Genomic DNA, 18646 nt, shown 5'->3' with positions numbered 1-18646 from the left:
TCTTATCATGTCAGCTTTGGCAATCATCTCATTACCAAAAAATTATTTTTTTATTTTTTTATTTTTTTGTTTTCTTATTTATTCACCTACTTATCTTTTTATTTATATCTATTTACTATTTTATTTTATTACTCCCTTTATTTTTGACTTAATTTCCCTTTATTTACTATTTGTTTTCCTACTTGAATCCCAAACCTATTATTGCCTACTATTGTCTTAAGACCCCAAAAACAAAAAAAGCCTCTCTCCTATATCTTACAACTATCAACCCATTAATTACTTTTATACTTACTATTATTTATATCATATCTAGCTAATAAAAGAGAAACTCCATAATATTTTCAGCCGATTTGTCTCTCGTTGGCCTCCTGAAACGGAATTTTTTGCTGCTTTCACTCTGAGTTTACTGCAATTCTGTCACGCGATGCATTATAAATGCCCCCTTGAAATCAGGATACTTGCTCATCTCCCCCACCATCAAATTCTTTTTTTTGTATTATTAATGTTTTTCTACAGTTGATGAGCTTTATTATTCCTTCTTCCACCTTCTTTCTCTCTCTCTCTCTCTATTCTTATTGTCTTTTTTGTTCATCCACTTACTTCATATTCTCCTGCACTGTATCATACTCCTATCATGAACACTCTTTTGACACACCCTGAACCTGCTCACTGTCCAGGCCCTGAATCACAGACTGCTGGAAAAGACGAGTCCTGCAATGGCTGTCCAAACCAAAGCATCTGTGCTTCTCAGCTCAATAAAGGTCCTGATCCTGATATGGCCATAGTGACCTCCAAAATAGACGAGTATATCAAGCACAAAATATTGGTTTTGTCTGGTAAAGGTGGCGTTGGAAAATCCACTTTCACTGCAATGCTATCCTTTGCTCTCGCTGCTGATCAATCCCTAGAAATTGGCTCGTTGGATTTGGATATTTGTGGGCCCTCTTTGCCCAAGATTCTAGGCTGCAATTTAAATGAAACCATTCATTCTTCCAACTCAGGCTGGTCTCCCATATATATCGACGATAATTTGTCGACCATGTCCATAGCATTTATGTTGCCCAATCCCGATTCTGCTATTATTTGGAGAGGTGCAAAGAAAAATGGCTTGATCAAACAGTTTCTAAAAGATGTCGATTGGGGTTATTTGGACTATTTGATCATAGATACTCCTCCTGGAACTTCGGATGAACATTTGTCAATAACTTCATATCTAAAAGACTCCGGCATCGATGGTTGTTTGATTATAACAACGCCACAAGAAGTTTCCCTCCTAGATGTTAGAAAAGAAATAGATTTTGTGAAAAAGGTCAATATTCCAATTTTGGGTCTTGTTGAAAATATGAGTGGTTTTGTTTGCCCCAATTGCAAAGGCGAGTCTCAAATCTTCAAACCAACCACTGGTGGAGGTGAAAGCTTAGCAAAAGAATTCAATATTCCATTTTTAGGAGAGGTACCTTTGGATCCAAGAATAGCGAGGTGCTGTGATAATGGCGAAAACTTTTTGGAGTTATACACTGATAGCCCTGCAACAACTGCTATATTGGATATAGTTGATAACTTACGAGACCAGATTGAAGCAAATGATTGATATTAGCATTGTTTGTTTATAATATAATATTATTCGTATAAAATTTTAAAGATTTATATAGAATTTGTTTATTTCTTTCATAGTAATTCATTATTTGTTTCATTAACCAAATGCAACTGTATTACAATAGCAAACGATTAATTCGTTGTTTGTAGCAAAATTCTTGAACAAATTTCCAATTATTTCATCGGGACTTGGAGCAAATGTGTTTTTAATATAACAAAAAATTTGAGAATCAGTACTAGAATCATTGTTATTATCTTGATTGTTATTATATATTTTTAGTTTTTTCTTTAAGAAGACAATCAAACTACTGAACTGTTGGTTGCTACTTATCTTGTACACCTTCGGCTGTATTTGGTTAACTGATCCAATGCTTTGAAATCTTATCAAACATTTTTGAACCTGATTTGTCTTATCGTAGTTTTTTGAAAGATTAACCACCAAATTGTTTTGTTTTGAAGGTAGATTGTGTAATATCAATGAATTTGTTGTCGAGATTTTGGATCTAGCCAAATTCGTATCTTGAATGGTTATCTCGTTGCTGTTATTGTTATTCTTGTTTTGCTTGTCATCCTCATTATCAATTTTCCTTGTATCTTCCTTCTTATCTTTATCTTTATCTTTATCAGGTTCATTGTTTTGAGTTAATTGTCGAGTCAAAGAAAACATGGAAAACCCAAGTCCTTCATCAACATTAGTATATATTGCTGGCAAAACTTAGAGAAACGTTAATTATAACACAACTTACTGTCCATTTCGTCAATAACTTCACTTATATCCAGTGAACCAGAAAGATCAACGATTGGTTAACATTTTCAGATATAATCAAAACGCAGCTCAAAGCAAAAATACCAGCGGTGTTAATTTCGCTCTGTGGTAGTTGAAACAACCCTTTTTGATGGAGGTAATTCTCTCTGGAGAGCCTCCACAGATGTTTCTGCTTCGTGTTTTTGGTGCAAAATGTTTCTGGCATTGAGATAGAATCACCCAATTTACTATCCTTTTCTAATTTGTTTTGGCTATTCTTGAAGCCACTGGGTTCGCTAGCTATTCTCATCTTATCCTTCTTGTGTTATTCCAAACTGCTCAAAGTGCCAATGAATTCCAATGATCTGTTAAATGTTGCGTTAAGAAGAGTTTTAGGGAAAATTTGCAGTGCTGCTGAGAGGCCAGTCATTCATCTTCCACAATTTCTGATGCTGCCATGGGAGCTACTTGATCTGATTTTGAATTATTTAAGGCTTGATCGAATTTGGCTTCTTACCTTATCTCAGAATACTCTAATCAAATACTTAGCTTTGAAACAACTATTCAACACAGTTAGTCTATCTTATTCATGTTTACCCAAAGACTTTTTAAATACATTAAGAATCCAATATAAAGACTTGGACAAGTTTGGATCCCGAATTTATCAATTTACTAAAAATATCACATTTGAGTTCTCAAGTCCTTTTACTTATAATATTTTTCAAAACTTGAAAAGATTTTTACTCAAAAAGAAGAATCTCAATTCTTTCTCTTTGGTAATTGGAAGAGAGTTCTCTGACCTTTCTCTGATAAATTCTTTGTTGATGGTCATGTTAATTGAAAATTCAAACTGTTTATCATCATTTTCTTTCAGGTATGAAACAAAAAATGAATTGTTTTACGAATTTTGGGCTTTTGATTACTTGAAAAGCTGTACTCAGTTAAAAAATGTGAAATTCTCTATAATTTTTGGTTTTAAAGATACACATTTTTTGTCCTCGGAAAATTTATTTAATCAATTATCTGGCCAATTTCATTTTTACTTTGATAACTTGAATTTAAATATTTCTCATTTAACTTTGTCAAAATTAGAGCTCTGGTCTAATCTAACATTATTGCCCACTTATTATGAAATTTTGTTTTATCAAGTTAACAAGTTTTTGAATTTAAAATATTTAAATTTATCTCATAATAAAATTTACAATGTTAAATATTTATCCAAAAACTTAATTCATATCAATCATCTAAATCTCAGCTATAATGAGATATATTCAATTGATCATTTATCTCATCTAATTAATTTAAAATGCTTAAACTTAGGTCATAATCATATATCCAAAATTGAGAATTTATCAGCTTTAATTAATTTGAAAACAGTAAATTTATCCTTGAATCAAATAACCAAAATTGAACAATTATCTAATTTAACCAACTTGATTGTTTTAAATTTAAATAGCAATAAAATAGATATAATTGAAAACTTAGATTATTTAACTAATTTGGAATATTTGAATTTATCGTACAATAAGATAAATGAAATAAAACAGTTACCGGATTTAAAGAATTTAAAACAATTTTATTTAAATAATAATATGTTGACAACTAATACTAAAAATTATATAATTGAAAAATTTTCAAATATATCAACACTTCAACTAGATAGTAAGGTTTTCCAGTACACTTATTATAATTAGAACAATCTCTAAAGCGAGTTTGCCAATTGTTAGATGCTAAAAAAGTATATATTGCAAAACCACTTGAACTGTTTGAAGTTCAATTGTGTTTTTAGTATCAGTTAAGAACTCTATAACATCACTTGAAACATCCAATTGTGGCATTAATATATTACAACAGCAAGACATCGAAATCCAAGACTCGAAATATTATAATAAACCAATCGATATAAATACAAACGAATATATACAGAATATAATATATAAAAGAGACAAAACCAAATACACGCACCACTGGTTATCCACAAAGCACTCGTTGTGATACTATTCAATTCTATTTTAACTTTTCTGTCTCCTCACTACGATGCTTTCCACTTTTGAAAAACTTGTTAAAATTTTCCAATCAAATCGTGAATTAATATCCAAGCTTATGACAGAATTGGAATTGGTTGGTACAAGTAGGCAACTTCACATCAATAAGCTTGATTATGACTTAAATGCATTTGAAAGAGATGTCAAAAGATTTGAATCAATACAAAAACAAGTACTAGATATAGTATATGGTAAAGATGAACAATAGCGTAATTTTTCTTTACACATTCTTATATTTGTATAGATAAATAAATAAAATTTAATTTAATTTAATTTAATTTAACGTTAAATCTCACTATAGACAGGTAACTGCTCATTCTGAACAAACAAAGAGTTGTTTTTAAAATCATTGAAAGTTGACTCAAAGGCTTTGGCAAAATCAAACATTCCCCCATCATTAAATATCAATAAAATCTTCCATTGATATAGATAATTCAAGCCGCCATCGGGATTGTTGATTTTAAATAAACAATGCCACTTGTTCGGACCAAACCATGAATTCTCTAAACCAAACGATAAAATTGAATTAAATAGTAATACAAAATTGTTAAAGTTGTTGATTTCATTGTGATAGTTTTTATCAATTCTTAAATTTGTCTCTGATATAAATATTAGTCTTTTATTTGTCAAATACATAGTTCCATTGTTTGAGGAAATGGTTTCATGGTTTTTATTATTTATGGGGTTTAACTTGATGGTTATCCTTTTGGGAGATCTGAATCTTAACGACTCATTTTCTAGTAAAACAAAAGGCAACGGGTTGGATGGATCTGTATTATCGCTTAATTCTAACCAATTCAAAGACATCCTAGCACAGGAAACTTGCTAACAAAAAGCTAAGTGATAGCAGTTACAAAGCGTTTAAGGGTGAAGTTGCTGTTTAGATTTGTGACCGAATCAGGATATAAGCGGCGGCGGCTTTCTTGCTGATTCGAAGATGATCATTTTGATTTATTATTCCTCACAAACTCAGCAAATACTGACCATATTATTCGGATAAGATGAGTTTTTACCAAATATAAAGGGTATTTTGATTTCTCATGTTATTACTGTAATAATTATGCTACATGTTATGTTTGATGTATACCATCAACAGAATTTCTATTTCAACGAAAATCTTTGAAGCATAAATAAAGAATTTTATTGCAGATAAGTAGCATTTCTTTGACTTGTAAATGTCTTCAAATTGGATTCCCTAAAGTCACTAAATTATTGATTCGATTAACTTGATTGTTTGTAAATTTATATTTGGCAAATATTTAAATTTAGATAATTTTATTAATCTTACTAATTTTGTATCTAGATAAATTGAAAAAAACGAGATCTCAAAAAACCGAGAAAATAGCTAATCTGTATCTATTTTGACAAATTAGCCAAACAAATAAAATTTTAACCACATTGGTGTAATATATGGTTTATTCGTTTATATTGACTATTCTATCACAATCTTGTTACTGAAGTTTGCTCATCCAAAACCATTGCACAAAATTTCACTAACAGATACCAGCATATTTAGAGCAATGTAGTCAATAACAACGTCCTTGTCTTTTAAAACCTTGTCTATTAACAAAAATAACACAAAAAGCCACCAAAATACCAACTGTTTTTGAAAACCAGCTTTGAGATGAAAAAATGGCTTGAAAAATCTCAAAAGCCGAATTTGTAGTGCGCAATGCTATTATATGCATAAATAGGCATGTGTCAAAACTAAAAACAGCCTTGGCTTATTTTCAGTTTTAGGTATAAAAGATTGAATTTTTTTCTGTTTATTATGGCCCAATCACAACTTGAGTAAGATTTGTGGTTACAGATATCTTCTAGCTAATGGAAATTTGTATTTTGATATTCAACATCAAATAAAAAGATACCTATGCTATCCACAAGAGCAGTTTCTCTTTTCAAGAATTCATTTTTTAATCCTAATTTATTTATCCTAAATAAAACAGTTTTTAATTTTAAACAAAACAAGGGAAATTTTTTTATTAACATAATAGTACCTTTTTTTATCTGTTGCTTGGCAAATTTAATTGATCCGACTATCATAAACAACGTACAGTCTTTTAAAAAAATTTATCAAAATTTATAACAAACCAACTCATTAAAATTATTTTCTGCTAGATGAACCATCCCTCACACAAATTTGATAAATCAATAATAAATTAACTCATATAGAAACTTATGTATATCTCTAAATAGTAAAAAAATAAGAAAAAGAATCATTAAATGAGTAAATTATTAACCAGACAATATTTATGTAACAAACTGAATTTCCAATTACAATTAAAAATCCAATTATCAAGTGATTATCTTCTATAAAATTATCTATTTAATCTGAAATAAGTTTTCTAGTTTATCTTTTAAGGTTTTAATTAGAACTCTTTTCATTGCATGTATCAAACTTATTCAATGTTTTATTTCAAAAGAACAGACCTTAAAATTCTCAGTTTATTCTTTTAATCATAATCTTTTTGCAAAAGAATGGTCCACATTTTCTTTTATCTGAATCAAATACAAAAATAAACAGCACATCTTACATAGTAGCCGTAAGCAGTTTCTATTATTGACTTATTTGAAACCCTGAACAGCCCCAATACAATAAAGTTTTGATTGTTTTTCTTAATCAGGTGTGATATTAACAGTATAAAAAAACAATACTTAGATTTACATCAACCATTTTCCTATTCTCCTTCTATACTACCAAATTATGACCAACTTTTCTGATAAAGAGATGATTGGCTTGGAAAAAACCCTTTATGATTTACCATTTTATTTTATCAAAGCTATATTATCCTATTTGCCATTTGATAAGCTTTGGCTATTTACATTATACAAAAATAAATTGGTTCAAGACATCTCTGTATCCATTTTATTTAATTCAGTTTGTTTCAAAGGTCATCCTCAATATATGTATTTGTCACTACACAATATTTTTTGCATTGGATCCAAACTGATTGGTTTATTTAAAGCTGATTTTTTGAACCATTCAAGACATTTATATTTAACAGAAGATGATATAAACTCAAATACAGAAGACCTTAGAATGCTTTTTCTATTAAAATCTAATTTAAATTCAATTGTTTTATGGATTAACACTGGATCAACTTGGTCAAATAAAATAAATAGCTTATTTGAGCTATTGATATCACAGAACTCAACTAATTTGAAGTCTTTTGAATTGAACTATATTTTTGCTTCTCTGTCTTCCACAACAGATAAAATCCTATTAGATTTAAGTCAATATTGCAAATTGCAAAATCTTAAAAAATTAAACTTATCGATATGTCAAATAAGCTCAACGAAAAATTTATCAAATCTAAAATCTCTAACTCAACTAAACCTATCAAATAACATCATTCACAAAATCGAGGACTTATCACATTTAATAAATTTGAAAAATTTAAATCTAAGTTGGAATGAACTCACTGAAGTTGAAAATTTATCAAATTTCAAATATTTAACAAAATTAAACTTATCCTGGAATAAAATCTATCAAATTGAAACATTATCAAGCCTAGCGAACTTAAAAGTCTTAGATTTATCAAGAAATAACATTAGCTCTACAAAATTTTTGATCGATTTAATAAATTTAGAATATTTAAATTTATCACATAATATAATCGATGAAATAATCAAACTATCAAATTTATTATCGTTAAAAAATTTAGATTTATCATATAATGAAATTACAGTTTTGAAAAATTTATCAGATTTATCAAACTTAGAATGTTTATATATATCATTTAATAAAATTAGCAAGATTGAAGGCCTACAAAATTTAAACCGTTTAAAAACATTAGATTTAACATATAACAAAATTAATAAAATTGAAAATTTATCAAATCTAATAAACCTAAAAGAACTAATGTTGTATTTTAATAAAATCAAAAAAATTGAAAATATATCAAAGTTGGTTAATTTACAATATTTGAATTTGGGACATAACGAAATTAGTGAAATTGAAAACTTGACCAGTTTAGCAAACCTAGAAGTGTTGATTTTAACTAAGAGCTATGATCTTGTTGAATTGAATACCTCGAGCGAAATATGTCAATTACTCAATCTTAAATTGTTGGATTTATCACTGAATAAAATCAAGCTTTTGGATTTATCTTTGAATTTTGAAAAGTTAAAGACATTATTATTATCATTCAATTCAATTAAAAGATTTGTTTTTAGCAAAAATTTGCAAAATTTAGAGCTTTTAGATTTAAAAGATAATAAAGTTGATGAATTCATTATAGAAAAAAATGGAACGTTTCCATCATTGAAACATTTGGTTCTTAGACGCAATAAACTAAATGAAGTAAATAATTTGGACAAATTTTTCAACCTTGAAAAGTTAGATTTAGCTGTAAATCAGATTAATCAAATTAAGGATAATGTTGGCCTTGGATCATTGACAAAATTGAAAGAACTAGATTTATCAATCAACAAGATTGAGCTGATTAGTAAAAAGACTATTCAAATGTTTGGCCAGCTAACAGAGTTGTATTTACAGGATAATTTGCTAACTAACTTTATAATTATAACCGATTCTTTTCCCAATCTAACTAGTCTATCTTTGTCAATAAACCAACTTAAAAAAAGTGATTTTTTGGATGATTTCAAATCTTATTCACTCAAAATGATAGATATTGCTGCTGATGAATTATACTTGGACAAGAAAATGTTGAGAAAATTTAAAACATTTGGCCATTTAAAAAAGTTGGAACATTTTTATATATCAGCAAATAAAGTGGAAACTGTTGAAAATTTAATGCTATTTTCATATTTAAAACTGTTAGCCTATTCATGAAATTAGCTTTCAGATAATTGAAATAATTGAAACAAATTATCAAATTTTTGAAATATTAATACCAAAAATACGAATATCTAACTACTTTTCTTATTATGTTTAAAATGATTAAAATCCATATATCGGCAAAAGAAATTCAAATCATGTATGCATAATCATGCATAATCATGCAATCAAATTTAATCCAGTATTAAGGGACCAGTTGAGTCCACTATTATGGTACTATATGCACTTGTGCATATAGTATGTTGATATGTAAGAGGGAAACTGCTTCAGTAAAGTAGAACAATATGATGAGAACAAGTGTAGAATAGTAATATAACAATACCTGCTTCTCATATCCATACAAACAAGCTATCCGGAGATGCAAAGAAATATATATAATATTCAAGTATATATTGGTAGTGTGGTTCATCGCGTTCGACGCCGCCGATTTTTGTCCTCTTAGGGATGAAAATCGACGTTTGCGTTGAACGTATTCTTCAAAATGTTTTATTTTTTTATTTTACAAATTCGACACAATTGTTATAATTTGAACGTTTTTTAAAGCAAAATGAAAGCAGTAAACCAAAAGCATTTTTATTATTACTAAAAACAAAGTGAAAAACAAAATCCCTTTTCCTAATGGGATAAAATTTCTGAATTTTTAATAAATGTCAATTAATTTCTTTTGTAAAGGGACTAGAAGAGTTGGCATTCAACTGCATGGATCACACTAATTATTGAATGTAATGTCAAACTATGAAACTCTCAAAATAGCACGGCTTTTAAAAACCGGCTTAAAAGCCCATCAAAAGCCGTAACTGGAAAAAGATGCAGAGTAGCATTTTGCTCATTTGAATTCAAAAGTGAAGAATACTGTTAGAAAAAAAAAAATCATTTGAATTGAAAACCAAATTTAATTATTGATCTTATTAACTTAAATGTGTCGCAAAGTCAGTTCTAAACAGCAAATAAATATTAAAATTTGTTTTTTTAATACTTCTGTTTATAGCGCAATATACTAACCAATTTTTTTTCTAATTACTAGAAAAAGCAATTTTTACAGCGATAATTTTATCAAGTAAAAAAACCAAAAGCGATGGCATATCTGAATTCTTCTTCTTCTAAAGTAACAAACATAAAAGGTGACTGATTCCACAAAAAAAGTGTTTTCTTTATAATAAAAACAACAAAAGTAAGAGATAAAACCAAATATATTAAAAAAACTTAAAAAACATTAATTAAAAGAAAATCAATCTAATACAATCATATAATTAGTTTAAATATTGACTGAAGAAATCTCCTCATCGGATATGTCCATTTTCATATCATCCGAACCTAAATCTGAACCATTACTGTTTATGTTTTCTGTGTCATTTTCTGTATTTATAACTGTTTGTAAATCTTTATTGAAAAAATCAATAAAAGGTTTACTAAGTTCAGTTTTTTCATTTGCATAATAAACAGACTCCTTCACATAAGTCAAGAGAATTGGAAATGATATATCCCCTTGCCCAGTTATGCCACTAATATAACCTTCTATATTGTTGAAATCAACAACTGACGCTGTAAAATAATCAAACTTCCCAGCTGTGTTTACGAATTCAACAAATACCCAAATTGGATATTCCTGGTTTAATAAATAATAAAATTGGTGATCACTTATTATTACACCTGTTAATAAATATGGCTCAATTTCTTCGTAGCTATCAATTTCCGAATCAGATATGAAATCATTTTCTGAGTCAGAATTATCACTTGATTCAAATTCTTCAGAATCAACAATAATGGATTCAGGAAGATTCTCTTTTTGAGTACTTGTTTGCCCAGAAGATCTCTTTTTTTGTTTTTCAGCTTTTCTTTTCAATAATTTCATATTAAATTCTTTAACCATTTGTGTAACATTATCAAAATCAATGTTTCTTCTCTCATCAGTTAACAATTCGTACTCTTCAATAAGATTTGTTTTCAAAGTTTTGATTTTTTTCTCTAAATTCTCAAGCTCAGTAATAGATTTACTTAAAGTATTTGGAGAACAATTTCCTTCAGTTTTTTGATCCTGGGCTGTGTGATTTGATTTATCGGAAGTAATATCAATCGGGTTTTCTAACTGACTTTTTAAATACCTTGATGTGTTATTCAAAAATGAATCAACTCTCTTTCCACGGAAACTAGTTAAGGATATCTTGTCTTGATTTATTTCTTTTAATTTTTGTGTTATTTTATCAAATCTTTTTTGTTTATGTAGAAGTATTTTCAAATATTTATCAGTGTAAATTTGAGGGAAAAAAACTTGATCCAATACTAAAGATTCAGAACAAGAACTCATTGGAGAAAATGACATTGATATGATATCGCTAAGTGAGTTTAAATGAATGTCATTGGGATTGTTTAAATCGGATTCCCAAATGGCCTCAATGAATGTCTTATAGATATTTGATCTAATATTATCTGAATCAATTGGCATTATATTATAAAGACAGTGTTGATCTTTGGTTATAAAATTGGAACTGAAAAGATTAGCAAGATTCTCTGGAGACTTGGTATTAAAACTAGAAATTTGTTCTAATAAGCATGTGTAAAACAAATTAATTGAAGCTTCAATATCGTTTCTTTTTATTGATTTTCTTAGTTTTGTAGGAAATGATTTAAGAAAATTGAACGCTGACGAAAAAGATCTTTGAGAGAGACCATTTAGAAAACCGACTACTCTTTGAGTTTCCATTAAAAATCTAAAGTTTTCACTGTTTTGAACATTGATATTATTTTTGCTATTTGTTCTGGTATCATTCTTGTCGCTCTTTTCGCTTTTATCAATTATTGAAATATTTTCACTGCTTTTATCTATGATTTTATTTTCATTTTTTTTATTTTTTTCATCGCCACTAATTTTTTCGTTAATTTTTTCATTTTTATCATCATTTTCGCCAATTTTTTTATCAATTTTATCATCTTTATTATCATTTGGATCTTTTTTATTGTCATTAACCATGGTTTTGGTAAGCTTATTTTCATCAATTTCTTGTGTTTTTTTGATGGATTGAGGCAAGTCAATTAGTTCAGAATTCCACCAATTTGGGTTATATCCATAATCATCAAATTGATTGAATAAAATTGCTTTTTGAAAAGTAGGTACCTGATGTAAAATCATTATTAACATTACAAAATAGTTGTCAAAATGCATTGAGTTCAAAGGTAATAAGATAGCAGGAAAATCAGAATTTTTTCTATGAGAATTTAAATCTTCATAAATGGAAATATGAGCAGAAGTTGAAACTAGTTGATTTTGGTGATTACTGCTAATTTCATCATAATCGATGTCGGAGTATTCCGATAATTTTCTAAAATTACTAGAGAGGTCGTTTTTATTTTGAACATAATTTGCATCTCTGCTTGAATCGTAGTTTGAATTATAATTTGAATTGTAGTTAGAGTTTGAATTTTCAGATTTATCATCATGACTGCTTTTATCAGTGAAGTAATCTAGTGAGGCAGACAAACTACTGATACTTTCAGGGGAGTCAACTTCAAGAGTTTGGATATGGTTTGAGTCTGGGATATCAGATGGATAGTGGTTTAATTCTAACGGGGGGCTAGAAGGGTGCTTTGGGGGCAAAGAGGGAATCGCAGACTTAGGTTCAGCAGAAATGTCATTATTGATATTGTTTATTTCAGGATATGGAGCGTTATTGATTAAATCATTTTTATTGTCATTGGGGTTTATAGCAATATTCTTATTAGTCTGAAAAAAGTAGATATGGAAAACGTTAGCAATCTATTTGAAGAGAATTAACCATCAGAAATTAGAAGATACATACGTTTATGGGGGCAAAAGAAGATGTATCCTCAGTTGCTTCAGTCAAAAGCAAAGTAATTGCTCTTTCAACGTTATTAGATGTTTCCTACATCAAACGAGAAAATGGATAAGTAGCTGTTAGTCATCTCTGGTTTATTAAAAAGTTGGCAGCATGAAGAATAGAACTTACAATCAACGCCTTCTCAGCCTGTTCCCTACCAAAACCCATTTCTTGGATCTGGATTAAGTACTCTTTGTTGACATGTAAACAAGCCATTTTACTGCTCCTCTTTAGATATATTGGTGGGCAGATCAATCTCAATTCGTGGTGAGTGGGATTGTGATGAGTCGGTTTTGAGAAAGAAGATAAAAACCAGCTCTGTCCAATTCGGCGTGGACTGAAACTGTAATTTTGTTATCACAAGAAAAGCAAAAGGCAGAAAGAGCAGCAGGTCGAGTGAGGATCAAGACAGAAGAACAATTTCTGAGTAAGAGCCAGTAGATGGTTATAAAGCAGTTAATTACACTTTCCTAGATGTTGCAAACCTAGTCAGAATCCTCTTATTGTATATAATACCTACAATATCTATAAATCTGAATTAAATGTATATAAATTTTAAGCAGTTCCAAACGATTGTTGTTGGGCACTATGGCCGAGTGGTTAAGGCGAAAGACTTGAATTCACTTCAAGGCATCTTTTGGGATTTCCCGCGCAGGTTCGAGTCCTGCTGGTGTCGACTTTTTGTCTATTTTTGGCATTTATGTTTAAGTTTCCTATTTGGGTTGGATGATAATCCGGATTTATGCGGTTGGTGGTAAGCGAATTACAGCAAACGGATTGGTTGGTTTTGTTTCGCCTGTTTGTAGAGAATAAGAATAGTTTGGTGTTGGCTAACTAGAGGCATCAATTGGGTTGAGTACAGTGAGCCTAGCGTTGCGATCTAGTACCAGGTTATTCTCTAATGGCTCTGAAGGATTTTTTTTGGGTTTGAAGGGACAGCTACAATTTGAAAGGGACAGACACTCAACTGTCAAAAAATAATAGATGAAGTTTATTTTGAGATTGAAATTTCGGAAATAAGCAGGAGTTAAAAAAATTTATATATTGTTAACTAGTAAAACAAAAAGAAAATAAAAAGACTAAAAAAGCATAAAGAGCATAAGTTTGCAAAAACTAAAAAAAAAGAAGAGCCCTAGAAATAAAACAATAAAGATTGTTTGATCAATTTCTAATGAGTAAAAAATTCTGACAATAAGGTAAAATATCAAAAGATATGAAAAGAAATTGTTTGTTGTAGATATATTGTCCAATTTTTTGCTTAAGCCCATTTACCTAAACAAGCCATAAGAGCAGCACCTGTAATAAATAAGATGTAGGCACCGATTAATTTCTTTAAACCATCTCTCTTACCTGGAACAGAATCATCAAACTCGTTTGAATACAAGAATTCTTGGGCCATTAATTCAACCAATGATGAATATAATAAAACACCGGCTGACATGGAATCGCACATACCAGTAACAATCAAAGCAGTTCTTGAACCTGGGACATATGATTTTCTAACACCAAGACCGATAGAAGCAGAGATTGGGGTGGTTAAACCATAAGCAACAGCTAATAAATATGGAGTTAACTTTCTGTTTTCTGGCCATTTAGTACATGCAATTCTGGCACCTAAACCTAAACCTTCAAAGAATTGATGGAAAACAATAACAACGTATAAAGTTGTAAATTCATCACCAGAGGTAGTTAACGAAAGACCGACAAAGACAGAGTGGAAAATAATACCGAATTCTAAAACAAAGATGGTAACTAATTGACCTGAATAAAGAGTTTTTTCATCAACAGTAGTAGCACCAACTTCACCACCATGATTGTGTCCCATTTTACCTAATTGTTTTTCAAGAGAAGTCTTAGAATCAATTTTTTGAATAGCATCGGTTTTGTAATCACTACTAGCTTCAGCATCATGTTCAAATTCATTAAGAGCCTTATTGTGGGCTTTAAGGAAGTAATAAATCAAAATTTCAACAAGGAAAATAATACATAATGAAATTAAAGAAACGGCTAAACCCATTGGATATTCATTCCAAACACCACCTAAACATTCATCGGCAAGACATGCAATACCTGGATCTAAAAGATGAATAAAGGTTGTTGCTAAAATAACACCAGACCCGAAATATTTACAGTAGAAGAAACACCAATCTGGCATTTTAATCCATGAATGTTTGGTATTTGCTGACATAACAGGGAAAACAGCACCAAACAATGAGGTGACTAAAAGAACTGGAACAGTAGAAATTCTAGCATTCCAATGTTCACCATTATAATCATTAGTGGTTGCACACTCATCACCTTCACCACCGAAGAAAACATCACTAAATGAAGACATTATTAATAGCTTTTTTTCAAGAAATTAATCAAATTAATTATAATTTCAATAACAAAATAAAATAAAATAAACTGAATTGAATTTATCGTTTTTGGTTTAACTTTCCTATTATTTGTTTTTATAATAATTGAATGATGATAGAATCTCAAAATTAACCATTTTTCACAAGAAATTTCCAAGTTTTTATATTATTTTTTCTTGGTTTTAGATTTGAATATATAGAACATATCTTAATACTATTCAAAGTATCAAAAGATCAAAATGATTCCTCTATAAACCAACAATTGTTTTTAGCTATTCATATTAATAGCATGTCTTTTATTTAAAGTCCTCTTGCTAAGAAAAACTGTCTTATAATTTCTTGTAACTTGATTTTTAAGATAAAAAACTCTTATTTTGTCTTGTCCGTAATTGGCGTTGTACAAAACTTATTTTTTGTTTTCCCTTTAAAATAATATTTAATAAAATTATGTATTTAAAAGGGATCCTGTTTAAGATTTATTCAGGATCCAGAACCTGAAAAAGGATTTAATATATCTAAATCCCTTTTATTTCACTTGTGGCCTATAATTTACGTAGCCATCGAAAATACGAACCGAAGCCTCATCATATTCACGCAAGAGAGGGAGATTAAAGGAATTAATATTCATTTGAGCAGATGTTGAAAGGAATAACAGAATTTATAAAACTTGTAAAACTTGCAAAGCTTGTAAAAGTTCTAAAGGTTGTATATATTTAAGGACTTTGACTTATGCCTTTATTGCAAAGTTTCTGCTGATTAAACAATTATGTAATAATAAGGTCACGGGGCTTGTAAGTATTGTGCGGATTGCTTATCCTATCCGCACAGTATTTATAATATATTTAATATATTTGATAATACGGATTGAGTTTCAATGTGCACGGAAATATATATTTCCGCATTATGTAATGTCATTTTTTTATATTTTTTATTGTTGAAATATTTTTTTTGTTAAATTTATTTCAATTGGATAATAACTTTTGTTTTATCACAAATTTTTTTATATTATTTTAAGAATGTTTATATAAATTGTAAATCATCACAATTAAGTTTTCAATAATAATGACTACCTCAGCTTCAATTCTTCCAACTTTATCACCCCAAGCTTCTTTATTTACAACATTAGTTAAAAACTCTTTAGGTTCAAATGCCTCGATTATAATTTCAATTCTATATTCTTATGGTAAATCCACGATTAATTTCTTAATTTCAAAATCCAAATTAAATAAAAAATTAGTTAAATCTATATTAGTCTCATTGATTCAATTAAGTATTACGACTTACTGGACTGATGAATCTTCTAAACAGACATATTATTTTTTGAATCAAGAAGGTTTATTGGTTTTATTGTATAGCGGTGACATAATTACTCATATTAAAAACTATTATCAGGATGATTTACCGGCTGAGATAATTCAAAATATTTTAAACTATGGCAATTTGACGTTGGATAACTACTTACAAACAGTTAATAACATCAATACTAATAAAGATAATAATAATAATAATAATAATAATGGTTATATTGATGAGGATGAAGAAAACGAAAAAAAGATTCAGAATATGAAAAATAGAGAAAAATCAAGTTTGATTGAATTTTATTTTAATAAGTTAATTTTTGACGGGTTTTTAATGCCAATTAATTCAAATTATTTCAAGAATAAATTTGAGTTATATGATCAAATTTATAAAAAAAAATTAGTTACGGTTTTCACTAATAAATCGACATTATCGATTGCTAAGCAAAAAATTCAGATTTTAAAAGAAACAGATTTTGAATTTGAGTCGTATTTTTTAATTGATAATTCGAGTATTTTTCTTGAAAATGATCGATTTATGATGAGAAATAATGATTACAATAAAAAAATTCATAAACGAATCAATGGAAATACTTCTTTTAAGTTTAATTTAAAAAGATATTTAAAGACTGTTCGTTCAACACATTTGATTAAATTAGTTAATCAGTATTTGGGAGAATTGCCATCAAAGATATATGAAAAGATATTATTTAAAGTTGAAAAGAATTCACCAAATTGTTTTAATTACGAATTCAATAATTATTTGAATGATATAGAGTTTTTATCGAATAATTCCAAGATTGATGTTACTAATGACGGATCAAAATTGATGGAAAATTATTTAAATTATGTTCGACAAGAGTATGAAGATAATTCCAAGAATTATTTTAATTTCAATGATATATTGAATTTAGTCAAGAGTGATAATCTTGATTTAAGTGATTCAATCAATTTAAATTTTAAGAAAAAAAAACGGCAAACTTCTAAAATCGGCAAAAATGATGCCAAGGCCTCTTCAAAGAGAAAAATTAATACGAAAGTTTTAAAAAAGATAGAACAAAATGGGAATAAACGAATAAAATTGGAAGAAAATAATTATTTAAATGGTTTATCGACATTGAGAAAGTCCATTAAAAGTGAGAATGACGGAGAAGATGACGGCTATAATGATTATGAAGAGGATGATGATGATGATGATTTTGATGATGATTTTGATGATATTGAAGTTGATGGGAAACAATCACAATCTGGATTATTAAATCAACACTTAAAAATATTGGCCAATCATTCTATTCCATTTCTTGTTGAAAAGACATCGGGAAAATATTATATTCCGTTTTCCAAGTTGATTCCGATATTAAAAGAGAAGATATATTTATATGTTATAAAGTCGTCAGTTGATTTGAACTGTTTCAAGATTCTCAACTGTATAATTTGCGAGCGATTAGTTGAGGACAAAAGGTTAATGAATTTGACATTGATTGATGAGAAGACGTTACGAATTTGTATTAATAAACTATTTAAATTACAGGCTATTTGTATACAAGAGATTCCAAAGACAGCACATCGAGAGGCATCTAGAGAGGTGTTTGCATATCGGTTTAATAATAAGAATTGTTATGAAATACTTGGGAACAATTTTATTTATGAGAGTTATTTAATTTTTCAAAATTTGGAGAAGATGAGAGAAAAAAATTCGATTTTGTTGAGTAAAGTTAATAGAGATGATGTGAAAGGACAGGAAGAGGAATTGTTGTTGGCTAATGAGCTTAATCAATTAAAATGGTTAAAAGAACGAGAGTTAAATTGCGTTGGAAGAATCAACAGGGCTAGAAGTTTGTGGGATGTTTTTTCAATAATATAAAAGCATTATAATATAATAAATACCAGTTGGCTAAAATGCGTAGGTAATTTAATATTTTTATTTAATTATGTATCTATAAAAGTGGAATAGTGAAATGGGAATAGTGA

At 28.8% G+C, this 18646-nt stretch overlaps 9 protein-coding genes and 1 non-coding gene across 10 annotated transcripts; 6 read left to right on the top strand and 4 right to left on the bottom strand.

Moving 5' to 3' along the window:
* The first annotated feature begins 281 nt into the window (after nucleotides 1-281).
* Nucleotides 282-1642, top strand: NBP35 (Fe-S cluster-binding ATPase). Its single transcript, XM_020188961.1, has one exon. The coding sequence runs from the start codon at nucleotides 635-637 to the stop codon at nucleotides 1589-1591; it is 957 nt and encodes a 318-aa protein (XP_020049375.1). The 5' UTR covers nucleotides 282-634; the 3' UTR covers nucleotides 1592-1642.
* ATG12 (Atg12p) lies at nucleotides 1596-2376 on the bottom strand. The gene has a single exon (XM_020192699.1). The coding sequence runs from the start codon at nucleotides 2261-2263 to the stop codon at nucleotides 1694-1696; it is 570 nt and encodes a 189-aa protein (XP_020049374.1). The 5' UTR covers nucleotides 2264-2376; the 3' UTR covers nucleotides 1596-1693.
* Nucleotides 2377-2477: 101 nt separating this feature from the next.
* Nucleotides 2478-4207, top strand: ASCRUDRAFT_126912 (leucine-rich repeat domain-containing protein). Its single transcript, XM_020188963.1, has one exon. The coding sequence runs from the start codon at nucleotides 2692-2694 to the stop codon at nucleotides 4033-4035; it is 1344 nt and encodes a 447-aa protein (XP_020049373.1). The 5' UTR covers nucleotides 2478-2691; the 3' UTR covers nucleotides 4036-4207.
* Nucleotides 4208-4633, top strand: ASCRUDRAFT_126913 (uncharacterized protein). The gene has a single exon (XM_020188964.1). It carries the CDS (start codon nucleotides 4379-4381, stop codon nucleotides 4592-4594), a length of 216 nt encoding a protein of 71 aa, XP_020049372.1. The 5' UTR covers nucleotides 4208-4378; the 3' UTR covers nucleotides 4595-4633.
* Nucleotides 4595-5360, bottom strand: ASCRUDRAFT_74466 (uncharacterized protein). Its single transcript, XM_020192698.1, has one exon. The coding sequence runs from the start codon at nucleotides 5191-5193 to the stop codon at nucleotides 4672-4674; it is 522 nt and encodes a 173-aa protein (XP_020049371.1). The 5' UTR covers nucleotides 5194-5360; the 3' UTR covers nucleotides 4595-4671.
* Nucleotides 5361-7609: 2249 nt separating this feature from the next.
* ASCRUDRAFT_19220 (L domain-like protein) lies at nucleotides 7610-8359 on the top strand (the record flags this gene model as incomplete). The annotated part of the gene is made up of 1 exon (XM_020189576.1): nucleotides 7610-8359. A coding segment is annotated over one exon (750 nt), but the record flags the coding sequence as incomplete, so codon positions are not given.
* Nucleotides 8360-10442: 2083 nt separating this feature from the next.
* Nucleotides 10443-13236, bottom strand: ASCRUDRAFT_68843 (UBA domain-containing protein; the record flags this gene model as incomplete). Its single annotated transcript, XM_020191585.1, has 3 exons — nucleotides 10443-12938; nucleotides 12982-13065; nucleotides 13150-13236. 3 exons carry the CDS (start codon nucleotides 13234-13236, stop codon nucleotides 10443-10445), a joined length of 2667 nt encoding a protein of 888 aa, XP_020049369.1.
* A 366-nt stretch (nucleotides 13237-13602) lies between these two features.
* Nucleotides 13603-13696, top strand: ASCRUDRAFT_t23. The gene has a single exon. It is a non-coding gene; the product is annotated as a tRNA-Ser (tRNA).
* Nucleotides 13697-14278: 582 nt separating this feature from the next.
* On the bottom strand, nucleotides 14279-15355 carry ASCRUDRAFT_6651 (Low-affinity zinc transporter of the plasma membrane; the record flags this gene model as incomplete). The annotated part of the gene is made up of 1 exon (XM_020191371.1): nucleotides 14279-15355. The coding sequence occupies one exon, from the start codon at nucleotides 15353-15355 to the stop codon at nucleotides 14279-14281; it is 1077 nt and encodes a 358-aa protein (XP_020049368.1).
* Nucleotides 15356-16439: 1084 nt separating this feature from the next.
* Nucleotides 16440-18539, top strand: RPC82 (DNA-directed RNA polymerase III subunit C82; the record flags this gene model as incomplete). Its single annotated transcript, XM_020190260.1, has 3 exons — nucleotides 16440-16844; nucleotides 16938-17714; nucleotides 17817-18539. The coding sequence occupies 3 exons, from the start codon at nucleotides 16440-16442 to the stop codon at nucleotides 18537-18539; spliced, it is 1905 nt and encodes a 634-aa protein (XP_020049367.1).
* Nucleotides 18540-18646: the final 107 nt, after the last annotated feature.

The sequence above is a fragment of the Ascoidea rubescens genome, assembly GCF_001661345.1.
Source record: "Ascoidea rubescens DSM 1968 unplaced genomic scaffold ASCRUscaffold_2, whole genome shotgun sequence".
In the NCBI taxonomy this organism is placed as follows: domain Eukaryota; kingdom Fungi; phylum Ascomycota; class Saccharomycetes; order Ascoideales; family Ascoideaceae; genus Ascoidea; species Ascoidea rubescens.
This window is presented reverse-complemented; position numbering and strand designations above follow the sequence as displayed.

What these genes read in the sequence shown, in the direction of transcription:
- NBP35 (XM_020188961.1), top strand. Translation starts at nt 635, where the DNA reads ATGAACACTCTTTTGACACACCCTGAACCTGCTCACTGTCCAGGCCCT.
- ATG12 (XM_020192699.1), bottom strand. Translation starts at nt 2,263, where the DNA reads ATGTTTTCTTTGACTCGACAATTAACTCAAAACAATGAACCTGATAAA.
- ASCRUDRAFT_74466 (XM_020192698.1), bottom strand. Translation starts at nt 5,193, where the DNA reads ATGTCTTTGAATTGGTTAGAATTAAGCGATAATACAGATCCATCCAAC.
- ASCRUDRAFT_126912 (XM_020188963.1), top strand. Translation starts at nt 2,692, where the DNA reads ATGAATTCCAATGATCTGTTAAATGTTGCGTTAAGAAGAGTTTTAGGG.
- ASCRUDRAFT_126913 (XM_020188964.1), top strand. Translation starts at nt 4,379, where the DNA reads ATGCTTTCCACTTTTGAAAAACTTGTTAAAATTTTCCAATCAAATCGT.